At 52.0% G+C, this 13,094-nt stretch overlaps 1 protein-coding gene across 2 annotated transcripts in view; it reads right to left on the minus strand.

Annotated features, from left to right (window-relative positions):
* The window catches only part of RDX (radixin), a 257,192-nt gene that overhangs the window by 86,267 nt on the left and 157,831 nt on the right, over positions 1 to 13,094 (minus strand). For both annotated transcript variants that reach the window (XM_075337425.1, XM_075337424.1), the window contains exon 11: positions 3,584 to 3,744. In XM_075337425.1, coding sequence (XP_075193540.1) covers positions 3,584 to 3,744 — 161 coding nt within the window. The remainder of the gene's footprint in view (positions 1 to 3,583; positions 3,745 to 13,094) is intronic.

The following is a 13,094-nucleotide window of genomic DNA, read 5'->3' on the forward strand; positions in this document are numbered from 1 at the left end:
ACCTGAAGTTGCAGGGCCATGTCCCTGAACGGCACTCCCGCTCCCAATCCAGCAGGTTCTATGGGTCTGTGGATGGAGCCCGGCCCCAGGGCTTGGGGGCCGGCAGGATCCCACTTCCACAGAGCCCCTCAGGGGGATGTGGAAGGAAAACAGCATGTGGGCTCCAGCCTCCGTACCAGCAATAGGTACCTCAACCTTACAAGCACCATCACGGGTGAGAAGGGAGCATGCTGGGGGCCCTATATGGGCCCTCTTTTCTTCCATCCGATAGAGCCAGCAGCTACTGCTGACTACAAACAGTGGAGCTATGCGTGGATGTCTGACCTCCTTCGCACAAAGCAGAAAACTGGTGAGCCAGTGATCCCACTGGGGGTGTATAGCCAGAAGGGGAGGGGCCTTACACTTTTTAGTGTAATTGCTTTCTGTGGCCTCCGGAGGCAGTGCTATACACCCCAATCGTCTGGGTCTCCCAATAGAGCGCCGAAGAAAAACCTGTGCCTTAGTAGCTTAGCTCCTTGGGACGACATGCTGTTGTCTCCTAGGAGAGTGACCACTGAAGGTAAATGTCCGAACAGAAATATATATAATATATACATGTGTATCCGGCACCCTAGGGGGACCAGCACCGGGTGCTGTGTTCACCCTGAGCTCCCCTGAGAAGCACCCACCGGCAGAATGCCAGAAAATGGCCGCCGGAGCTCTCAGGGGAGGAGTGGGGCCGAGGGCGGCGCCAGCAAAGAGCGGGAGTCTGGGTTCCCCACAGTGGTCAGTGAGGGAGGAGGAAGACATGCAGGATGTTCCAGCCCTCACATCCGACGTCATGTCGGTGATCCCGCCCTTACCCCCGACAGGCAGGCCCGGGGGCGGGATTTTCGCGACTAGGCCGCGGTGAAGCCGGGGACTAAATTTGAGGCCGCGCCCGACCAGCAGGCCCGGTCGGCGCAGAAGTCCACCGGCCTCCTCAGTTTTACAACTACCGCGGCTTCCGGGAAGAAGGTGCGCTCCCTGTACAGTCCCCAATGGGGACACAGAGTACCTTTAAGTAGCAGGGCCCGGTCCCTGGGGTTGACGAGGCTCCGGTCCGGCAGGTTCCACCAGGGGCTGCGGATGGAGCACGGTCCCAGCAAATGGATGACCGCTCAGGATCCCACTTCTCCCAGCCGCATAAGGGATGGTGAAGGAGACGGCCTGTGGCTCCAGCCTCCGTACCCGCAATGGGTACCGTCTGGGGTCTCCACAGTGGTCAGTGAGGGGGGAGGAAGACATGCAGGATGCTCCAGCCGTCACATCCGACATCATGTCGGTAATCCCGCCCTTACCCCTGACAGGCAGGCCCGGGGGCGGGATTTTCGCGACTAGGCCGCGGTGAAGCCGGGGACTAAATTTGTGGCCGCGCCCGACCAGCAGGCCCGGTCGGCGCGGAAGTTCACCTGCCTCCTCAGTTTTAGGCTATGTTCACACTAGAAAAATGATTTTTCTTAAGAAATTTCTTAAGAGTGAAGGATTAGTGCACCTGCGTTAAAAAACGCATCAAAAACGCACCTGCGTTTTTGCCGCGTTTTTGGTGCGTTTTTACCGCTGGTTGCTCTCTGCGTTATTGTGCCAATTATCTATGGCAAAAAACGCAGTTCGCTGCAGAAAAGAAGTGACATGCTCATTCTTTTTCTTAAGAAAATCTACTGAAAGAATTTTCTTAAGAAAAAGAATGAGCATGTCACTTCTTTTCTGCAGCTCATTCTTTTTCTTAAGAAAATCTACTGAAAGAATTTTCTTAAGAAAAAAACGCAGTGTGCGCACAGCTAATTTTTTTGCCATAGGTTTTGCTGGGGAATGTCTGCAGAAAGGTTACAAGAAGGTGACAGCCTTAGGCTGTGTTCACACACTGCGTTTTTTACCTGCGTTTTGGGTCCGTTTTTGCTGCAGAAATTTCTTGAGAAATTCTTGTAACCTTTCTGCAGACATTCCCCAGCAAAACCTATGGCAAAAAAAATTAGCTGTGCGCACACTGCGTTTTTTTCTTAAGAAAATTCTTTCAGTAGATTTTCTTAAGAAAAAGAATGAGCATGTCACTTCTTTTCTGCAGCTAACTGCGTTATTTGCCATAGATAATTGGCACAATAACGCAGGGAGCAACCAGCGGTAAAAACGCACCGAAAACGCACCAAAAACGCACCAAAAACGCGGCAAAAACGCAGGTGCGTTTTTGGTGCGTTTTTTAACGCAGGTGCACTAATCCTTCACTCTTAAGAAATTTCTTAAAAATCATTTTTCTAGTGTGCACATAGCCTTACAACTACTGCGGCTTCCGGGAAGAAGGTGCGCTCCCTGTACAGTCCCCAATGGGGACACAGAGTACCTTTAAGTAGCAGGGCCCGGTCCCTGGGGTTGAAGAGGCTCCGGTGCGGCAGGTTCCACCAGGGGCTGCGGATGGAGCACGGTCCCAGCGAATGGATGACCGCTCAGGATCCCACTTCTCCCAGAGCCGCTAAGGGATGGTGAAGGAGACGGCATGTGGCTCCAGCCTTTGTACCCGCAATGGGTACCTCAACCTTAACAACACCGCCGACATAGTGGGGTAAGAAGGGAACATGCCGGGGACCCCGTGGGGGTCCTCTTTTCTTCCAACTGACAACTAAGTTATGAGAATGCATGAGTGGATGTGTGCCTCCTTCCACACAAAGCATAAAACTGAGGAGCCCGTGGTCCACGGGAGGGTGTATAGGCAGAGGGGAGGGGTTACACTTTTTAAAGTGTAATACTTTGTGTGGCCTCCGGAGGCATAAGCTATACACCCAATTGTCTGGGTCTCCCAATGGAGCGACAAAGAAAAAAAAAAAAAAAAATTATAATTTTAGTGTTTGGTAAACGGCGTAGTGGCAAAAAAACCTCCAATCAGATTAACTGATCTTATAACTTGAGAGATCGGGCATTCCTGAACGCAGTGATATCAAATATGTGTATATATTTTTTTAACCCTTTAATTTTCAATGGGGCAAAAGGGGGTTGATTTGAACTTTTAGGGTTTTTTTTTTTAATTTTTTAAAAAACTTTATTTTACTAGGGGACTATAAGGAACAGCCTTCTGCTTGTTCATTTCTCCTGATCACAGCTGCGATCAGCAGAAATGTTGCTCTCCTCTTACAGGCGCTGCTCTACCGGCTAACAGGAACTACATAATGATAGCTACAGGAGTCATTACATGACCCTGTGCTACCATCGGCTACCTGTGATCGCGTCACAGGGCCTCTAATGGCGGCGGAGAAAAGGGTGATCCCCGCCGCTGCCATTTACATCGTGCTGTCAGTATTTGACAGCCTGATCTAAGGCGTTAACAGACGCGGGTGGATCACAGATCCACCCGCGCCTATTAGCCGCACATGTCAGCTGTTCAAATCAGCAGACATGTGCAGGGATCACCATCGTCTCATCGCAGTAACTGGCGGTGATTAACCCGACATCAGATAGGACGTATCCAGTACATTCAATGTTGGTAAGCAATTAAAAAAAAAAAAATCTCACTCAGTTTGCTAGGACCTGTAAAAAGCGGTGTTTTTTTTTTTTTCTTGTGTGACCAAGCCCTTACCAGCTGCTCCTGGTTCTTCATCTGGTCGGCAGCTTGTTTGGCCAGAGCAGCCTTAGCATCTTCTGCAGACCGTCGCTCCTTCTCCAGACGTTCTGCGTCTTCTTTTGCCCTTTTCCTTTCTTGCTCCAGCTCTAACGCTCTCCGAGTTTGCTCTTCCAACTCTATTAACACAAAAGAGTGCGATTCATGAATGACAAGCATCAGCAGAGCGGAGGGCATTAGTTACAGGGTGTATACATCTTAGGAACATACCCTCACATTTACTATGGGGGACTTGTACATACGGCAGAAGGTGTGGAGAATACAACCATCCAAAATAACTTACAAGATAGTATACACATGGGAACGGTCCAAAACCCCTCCACATGGAGAAGGAAAAAAAAAAAAAAAAAAACCACAACTAGATTTCTATAAGGCTGTTTAGACGACCTTGGTGGGTCTTCAGGTTTCTTTTGAAGCTTTCCTCGGTAGGTGAGAGTCTGATATGTTGTGATAGAGCATTGCAGAGTATGGGGGAAGCACAGGGGAAATCTTGTATGCGATTGTGGGAAGAGATGAGAGGGGAGTAGAGAAGGAGATCTTGTGGGGATTGGAGGTTACGTGCAGGCAAGTACCGGGAGACTAGGTCACAGATGTATGGAGGAGACAGGTTGTGGATGGCTTTATATGTCATGGTTAATGGTTTGAACCGGTGTCATTGGGCAATGGGAAGCCAGTAAAGGGATTGGCAGAGTGGCGAGGCTGGGGAATAGCGAGGGGAGAGGTGAATTAATTGGGTGGCAGAGTTTAGGATAGATTGTACAGGTGCAAGAGTGTTAGAAAGGAGGCCTGAGAGCAGGAGGTTGCAGTAGTCAAGCCGGGAGATGATTAGGGCATGCACTAGTGTTTTAAGGAATGTACGAATCCAGGAAATATTTTTGATTTGGAGTCGGCAGGAGGTGTAAAGGGCTTGGATGTGTGGCTTGAAGGCTACAGCAGAGTCCAGGGTTATCCCCAGGCAGTAAACACATGGGACTGGGGAGAGTGAGCAGCCATCGACTTTGATGGAGGTCAGGTGGGGTGGTAGAGTGATGAATTCTTATTAAAATTTGCAAGACCAAATTTAGTCTTCTGATCTATTGATGTAATATGGACAACATGACAGATGGAAAATCATTTTTCTGGAAGAAAAATCAGGCAGTTTTTTTTTTTTACATGCTCGTGCGAACTAAGCCAAAGACAGATGAAAGTTAGAAACTCCTGTCACAAATAGTTGGTCATGAAAATCTGTAATATTGTAAAAATACTGTATTTTTGGGGGAAGCACCAAATTTGCTACTATACACGAAATGCGTGCCCCCCTCCCCCACAAAAAAAAAAAAAGTTTTGGATGTGGATTTTTACTTAAGAAGAATCCAGCTTTAAAAAAAAAAAAAAAAAAGTGAATAAATCCTATAGTCTGAAAATAAAAAAAATCGTTTTCGCAGATGCAGACAGCAGACAATTTTCAACCCAGCCATTTGGATTGCAATATGGTGGAAACTGGTGAAGAGGAGGAGATGATGAGCAAAGTAGCTTTCTACTCCATCATTTCACTTCTCTGTAGCTTTAAAGAGGTTGTCGCCTACTTTAGATTAATGGTCTATCCTTATGTTAGATCATCAATGTCAGATCGGTCGGAGTTCGACACCCCGCTGATCAGCTGTTCTCTGTGCCGGCGGCGGCAGCAGCAGGCAGCCGGAAATGTTCAGTCCCAGAGCTGCCCCGTCTTCTGATAGTGGCCTCGGTTGGGTACTGCTAGGTCCCAGAGCTGACCCGTCTTCTGATAGTGGCCTCAGTTGGGTACTGCTAGGTCCCAGAGCTATCACGTGTTTTGATCGTGGCCACAGTTAGGTACGGCTAAGTCCCAGAGCTGCCCAGTCTTCTGATAGTGGCCACGGTTGGATACTGCTAGGTCCCAGGGCTATCACGTGTTTTGATCGTGGCCACAGTTAGGTACTTCTAGGTCCCAGAGCTGCCCAGTTTTCTGATAGTAGCCACAGTTGGGTACTGCTAGGTCCCAGAGCTGACCCGTCTTCTGATAGTGGCCTCAGTTGGGTACTACTAGGTCCCAGAGCTATCACGTGTTTTGAACGTGGCCACAGTTGGGTACTGCTAGGTCCCAGAGCTGCCCAGTCTTCTGAGTGGCCACAGTTGGGTACTGCTCGGTCCCAGAGCTTCCACGTGTTCGGATCGTGGCCACGGTTTGGTACTGCACATCTGCCTCCTACTGATCTGAATAGGAGGTGGAGGTGCAATACCCGGAAGCAGTCACTATCAGAAGACTGAGCAGCTCTGGAACGGAGGATTTCCGGCTGCCTGCTGCTGCGAGCGAGAATATCATATCGGCAGGTGGTGCCAGGTGTCGGACCCCAGACGATCTGACATTAATGTCCTATCCTTAGGCTGGGTCATTAATCTAAAAGTAGTGGACAATCCCTTTAAGTTTTGGCGATAGCAGAGCCGAGAAAGACACAGAACGAGGGCTGAGGACTCAGTCATTCACACTTGTGCGTGACAGGTCCTTCTATTACACGTGAAGATTTTCTGCTTCTTTGGGTGATGGCACCCGATATCTATTGACCGTGAATGTATGGCACAGAGCAGACCATGGCTCCATCACTTACCTATACAACCTGAAAAAGAAGCATTTGTGGCTCCAAATTTCCTATGCCTCAATACAAACTGTAGCAGCCATTGAATTGACTGGAGCCTGTTACTAGTGGTGGACACCATTGCTTAAATACTAGATCTTCCAACAACAAAACCTGCAGCAGCTCATCTTCACATGTGGATTGTTATTACAGGGAGGTGACAGATGGAGCAAAAAGAGCGCCGTCCGGAGGCCGAGGGACCCCTGGTATAAATATTCCATGGCTTCCGAGTACTGATAAGGCCGGGTTCATATGTTGCAGCAATTAATCAAATTTTGTTATTTGCATTTTTGGTGCAATTTTGTAATATAAAATAAAAAAAAAACAAAAAAAACACAAAAATAATGTGACAAGAACATGTTAGTATTGCGTAAAATCCTTTCTGTGGGTAACCCCCGTAGGAGGCCATGTTAACATGGTGCATTTTTTTGCATGTTTTTTTCCATGAGAGTTATGCAAATTAAAAAAGAGAATTTTGTTTACTTACCGTAAATACTTTTTCTTATAGTTCCGTATTGGGAGACCCAGACATTGGGTGTATAGCTTCTGCCTCCGGAGGACACACAAAGTACTACACTCAAAAGTGTAGCTCCTCCCTCTGAGCTTATATACACCCCCTGGAGAACCAGATCTAGCCAGTTTAGTGCAAAAGCTGAAGGAGAATAGCCACTCACAAGTAAAAACAGAGCAAGAACCGGAACAACCGGAGCCTCTGTCTACGACAACAGCCGGTGATAACACGCGGAACAAGAAACTGCCAACAGGCAACAGGGAGGGTGCTGGGTCTCCCAATACGGAACTATAAGAAAAAGAATTTACGGTAAGTAAACAAAATTCTCTTTCTTTATCGTTCCTATGGGAGACCCAGACATTGGGACGTCTCAAAGCAGTCCATGGGTGGGAATAAACAGAAAAACTGAGAAGTAGGCGGAGCCTAACTTCACAAGTGGGCGACAGCCGCCTGAAGGATGCGTCTGCCCAAGCTCACATCTGCCGAAGCATGAGCATGCACTTGGTAGTGCTTTGAAAAGGTATGCAGGCTAGTCCAAGTGGCAGCCTGACAGACTTGCTGAGCCGTAGCCTGGTGCCTGAAAGCCCAAGAGGCACCGACAGCTCTGGTCGAGTGTGCCTTGATCCCCGGCGGGAGAGGCACCTGAGAACACTGGTAGGCATCCGAAATGGTTGACCTAATCCAACGGGCTAAGGTCGGCTTAGAAGCAGAGAGGCCCTTACGCCGACCTGTGGTTAGCACAAAAAGAGAGGTGCACCGCCTAAGAGCAGCGGTGCGACACACATAGATCCGGAGCGCCCGCACCAGATCCAGAGTATGCAACGCTTTTTCAAAGCGATGAACAGGGGCCGGACAAAAGGAAGGTAGGATAATGTCCTGGTTAAGGTGGAAAGGAGAAACCACCTTAGGGAGAAAGTCCGGAGTCGGACGGAGAACCACCTTGTCTTGATGAAAGACCAAAAAAGGTGACTCCGAAGAGAGCGCAGCTAAATCAGAGACTCTCCTGAGGGAAGTTATGGCCACTAGAAAGACCACCTTCTGTGAAAGACGAAACAAAGAAACCTCCCTAAGAGGCTCAAAGGGGGGTTTCTGCAAAACCGAGAGAACCAAATTTAGGTCCCAGGGATCCAAGGGCCGCCGGTAAGGCGGGATGATGTGAGACGCACCTTGCATGAAGGTGCGGACCTGAGCCAGCCGGGCGATACGCCGCTGGAACAGAACTGACAAGGCTGAGACTTGTCACTTGAGAGAGTTGAGGGATAGTCCTAGCTGCAGACCGGACTGTAGAAAAGACAGAAGGGTCGGCAAGGAAAAAGGCCAAGGAGAATGGCCGGAAGAGCGACACCAGGACAGGAAAATCTTCCAAGTCCTGTGATAGATCTTGGCAGAGGAAGACGTACGGGCCCGAGTCATAGTGGAGATGACTTCAGGGGGGATACCAGAAGTCGTCAAGATCCAGGACTCAAGAGCCATGCCGTCAATCTGAGACCCGCAGAATTCTGGCGGAAAAACGGACCTTGTGAGAGAAGGTCTGGACGGTCCGGAAGATGCCACGGCACCTCTACGGACAGAAGGAGCAGGTCTGGGTACCAAGCTCGCCTGGGCCAGTCCGGAGCAATGAAGATGACTCGACGGCCCTCCATTCTGATCTTGCGCAGAACTCTGGGCAAGAGAGCTAGAGGGGGAAACACGTAGGACAGACGAAACTGGGACCAGTCTTGAACCAGAGCGTCCGCTGCAAAGGCCTGAGGATCGTGGGAGCGAGCCACGTAAACCGGAACCTTGTTGTTGTGACGGGATGCCATTAGGTCCACTTCCGGAGTGCCCCACTTGCGGCAGATTGAGTGAAACACTGCCGGATGCAGGGACCACTCGCCACTGTCCACGGTTTGACGGCTGAGATAATCTGCTTCCCAGTTTTCCACGCCTGGGATGTGGACTGCGGATATGGTGGACTTGGAGTCCTCCGTCCATTGAAGGATGCGTTGAACCTCCAACATTGCCAGGCAGCTGCGTGTCCTGCCTTGGTGATTGATGTAGGCAACCGCTGTCGCGTTGTCTGACTGGACTCGGATGTGCTTGCCCGCCAACAGGTGGTGAAAGGCTAGGAGAGCTAGAAGCACAGCTCTGGTTTCCAGCACATTGATCGAGAGGGCTGACTCGGACGGAGTCCAAGTGCCCTGCGCTCGGTGGTGGAGACATACCGCTCCCCAGCCGGATAGACTGGCATCCGTGGTGAGGATCACCCAGGACGGGGCCAGGAAGGAGCGCCCCTGAGACAGAGAGAGGGGCCGAAGCCACCACTGAAGAGAGCTCCTGGTCTGTGGCGACAGAGCCACTAGCCTGTGCAAGGAGGAAGGCCGCTTGTCCCAACAGCGGAGAATGTCCAGCTACAGAGGACGCAGATGGAACTGGGCAAAGGGAACAGCCTCCATTGACGCCACCATCTGACCCAGCACCTGCATCAGGTGCCTGATGGAATAACGGCGGGGCCTCAGCAGAGAGCGCACTGCCAGTTGGAGGGACTGCTGTTTGACTAAGGGCAGCTTCACAAGTGCTGGCAGAGTCTCGAACTGCATCCCTAGGTACGTGAGCCTCTGGGTCGGAGTCAGAGTGGATTTGGGCAGATTGACAAGCCACCCGAATTGGGCTAGAGTGGCGAGAGTGAGCGAGACACTCCGCTGACAGTCTGCGCTGGATGAAGCCTTGACTAGAAGGTCGTCCAGGTAAGGAATCACTGCCAACCCCTGGAGGTGCAGAACCGCAACCACTGCTGCCATGACCTTGGTGAATACCCGAGGGGCCGTGGCTAACCCGAAGGGGAGAGCCACGAATTGGAAATGTTCCTCTCCGATTGCAAAACGTAGCCAACGCTGGTGTGAAACTGCAATTGGCACATGCAGATAGGCATCTCTGATGTCGATGGATGCCAGGAAATCCCCTTGGGTCATTGAGGCAATGACTGATCGCAGAGACTCCATGCGAAAATGCCGCACCTGAACATGCTTGTTGAGAAGCTTGAGATCCAGGATGGGCCGGAAGGAACCGTCCTTTTTGGGGACTAGAAAGAGATTTGAGTAGAAACCTATGAACCGTTCCCGGGCGGGAACCGGTACAATTACTCCGTTGGCCTGCAAGGATGCCACGGCCTGAGAGAAGGCGGCGGCCTTGGAGCAGGGTGGAGTTGACAGAAAAAATCTGTTTGGCGGGCTGGAAGAGAATTCTATCCTGTAGCTGTGGGAGATGATATCCCGCACCCACTGATCGGAGACACGTCGCCAAAGTGGGAGAGCCTGCCACCGACTAAGGACGTTGCTGGCGCGGACAGATAGTCAAGAGGAGGCTGCCTTAGTGGCAGCAGCTCCTGCGGTCTTCTGTGGACGCGCTTTTGTGTGCCAGCTGGATTTTTGGTCCTTGGCTGAGTTAGTGGACGAGGCCGAGGGCTTAAAGGACGACCAGCTGGAGGAATGAAAGGAACGAAACCTCGACTGATTCCTACCCTGGACAGGTTTCCTGGTTTTGGTTTGTGGCATGGAAGTACTCTTCCCGCCAGTAGCCTCCTTAATAATTTCATCCAGCTGTTCACCGAACAGCCTGGACCCAGCAAAAGGGAGTCCAGCAAGGAACTTCTTCGAGGAAGCATCTGCCTTCCACTCTCGAAGCCACAGGATCCTGCGGATAGCGAGGGAATTAGCCGAAGCCACCGCAGTGCGGTGAGAAGCCTCCAGCATGGCAGACATGGCATAGGATGAAAAAGCTTAAGCTTGGGAAGTTAAAGCCACCATTTCGGGCATAGATTCCCTGGCGAGGGAATGCATCTCCTCTAGAGAAGCAGAGATGGCTTTGAGAGCCCACACTGCTGCAAAAGTTGGGGAGAACGAGGCCCCTGCCGCCTCATATACAGATTTGGCCAGAAGGTCGACCTGGCGGTCAGTGGAATCCTTGAGAGAGGTGCCATCAGCCACTGATACAACGGTCCGGGCTGAGAGTCTAGACACCGGAGGGTCTACCTTTGGTGAATGAGCCCACTCCTTGACCACCTCAGGTGGAAATGGAAACCGGTCATCAGAACCACGCTTTGGGAAGCGTTTGTCAGGACAGGCCCTAGGCTTGGACACAGCAGCCTGAAAACTGGAGTGGTTAAAGAACACACGCTTTGTCCTCTTAGGCGAGGTAAACTGGTGCTTCTCTGCCAGAGAGGGTTGCTCCTCTGATACTGGCGGATTGAGATCCAGTACAGAATTAATGCACGCAATCAAATCACTAACATCTGAGTCACTTTCGGACAGATCAATGGGGCACATGGAGTTAGCCTCCGAGCCCCCTGTAAAGGCATCCTCCTCGTCCTGCGAGTCAGCTGAAACAGAGCCGCGGGACGAGGAAGGAGAGGGAGCCCTGCGTCTCCTTTTAGGAGGACGGGGTCTGGGACCAGATGATGAATCCTCTGTGAGCTCTGCTGAGAGAGCCCTAGCAGCAGAGGCACCCTGTGAAGGGGGCTGATGCATGTTCAGCAAAGTACTGGACAGCTGTCCCATGGAGTCGGCAAAAGACTGGGAGATAGACCTAGATAAAGATTCTACCTAAGCCGGGGGTTCAGCCACAGGGACCGGAGCAGCCTGAGAGACCACTGGGGGGGCGATTCCAGGCTGAGGCATCGTCAGGTTAGAGCAGGTGTGACGCCCTGGGCAAGCCAGGGGTCACAGGTCATTGCACCACCACACCCTACACCCCAGTTAGGAACACCTAGGCTAACTAAAAATCCTTGTTGCCTTCCTCCAGGGGCTGATGTCCACACCAGGGGGTGGGCCAGGCGGTTGGCTCCGCCCACCAAGGAGTTCACAGCCCTGGAGGCGGGAAAACCAGGCAGTCAAGTGAGGGAAGTGAAAGAGTGAGGAACAAGATAGAGTTTGGAGTAGTAGATAGAGCTTGAAGTAGAAGGAGTAAACAGTTAGCTCAGGGAAGAGCTCGAGTAAAACAGTGAAGTGGTAAAGGAGAAGAAGTGACAGTAAGGAAGCCTGAAGTTGGTCCGGGTGTGTGCCCCGGACAGTGACAGCAAGGTCAGCGGACGGCGGTGATAGTCCGTAGGGGGACTGCTCGGAGGTTGCTGGAAGGACCGCAGACGGGTAGTGACCCGGCGGTCTGGAGCAGTATACGAAGAACAGTCAGCACCAGGGCAGGGGACTTTCGGATCCCGGCAAGGCTAGGAGTCGCCGTGAATTTGCCAAATCCGTCAGTGAAGGGGACGTCTGTCTCCAAACAAATAAGTCCCGATTGAAGGCAACAGTCCGACCGTTACAGAGAGACACCGCCACCGCCAGGGCACCAGTTTCTCAGGGCCAGCGCCTGCGGGCAAAGTAGGGCTCCTCCGGCCCATATCCAAGCCGGGGAGCGGGTTACCGGTGGGAACCCATCGAAACCATCAACAACTTAGGTGCAGGAAAAAGGGACCGTCACAGTCACCTACTGGGGAAAGCAAGTGCAGCCGTCCGTGGGAACCGTCTTTCCAGCCGTGTGTTTTACTGAGAACTGTGTCATCGTCTCAGGCTGAGTGAGTACCACAGTGCCGCAAGGCACAGCGCTGCCCCCGCGTCCCTGCACCCACCAAGCCCTGCATCCCCCACCTTATCACTGGGCCCCGGGATCACCAACTCCTACCCACGGAGGGGCAACACAACAACTGGCTGCTCCATACCATCCCTCCCGGGATCCCCATACAGAGCAGCGGTGGTGTCAACAAATCACCACAACCGTGGGTGGCGTCACGGACAATAAACAATCCCCACACCCAAAAACCCCCTTTCACTCACGGGCGAGGAGCGCCGCTCGAGTCCCCGGGATCCGGCCCATCGCTCGAGCCACCGAGCAGCGGCAGGCCGCAGCAGCCGCGGCAGCCAGACCCCAGCAGCAGTGGGAGAGTGCGGCGTCCCCTCCTCCGCCCGCGACACAGGCATCACAATGTGGATAGGTGCTCGGTTCAGGCAGTAGGAGCTTACATGCAGTGCATACTGCATACAGCTTTGGAGCCTTGCTCCTCGTGTGAGACATGCTGCTGAAGTGGGGGCTCTGCCAGAATGACCCCCAGAGAGTATATACAGAAGGTCCACAACCGGAGGTTGTGGCTTACCAGACCGCTGGAGCGGTTTGTGTGCCCTCCAGATCCCAAAGCCCGGACCCCAAGCACCTCAGCAGGGATGCTGCAGCCAGCGCTGATCGCAGGGAAATACGCTGAGAAAATGGCGCTGGAGTGAAGAGAGGGGGCGGGACTCACTCCGAGAGCGGGATCTGGAGGGCCATAGAGACCTACAGGGGAGGAGACATGAACTCAGTG

This window comes from Anomaloglossus baeobatrachus, chromosome 2 (assembly GCF_048569485.1).
Source record: "Anomaloglossus baeobatrachus isolate aAnoBae1 chromosome 2, aAnoBae1.hap1, whole genome shotgun sequence".
Taxonomy (NCBI): Eukaryota; Metazoa; Chordata; class Amphibia; order Anura; family Aromobatidae; genus Anomaloglossus; species Anomaloglossus baeobatrachus.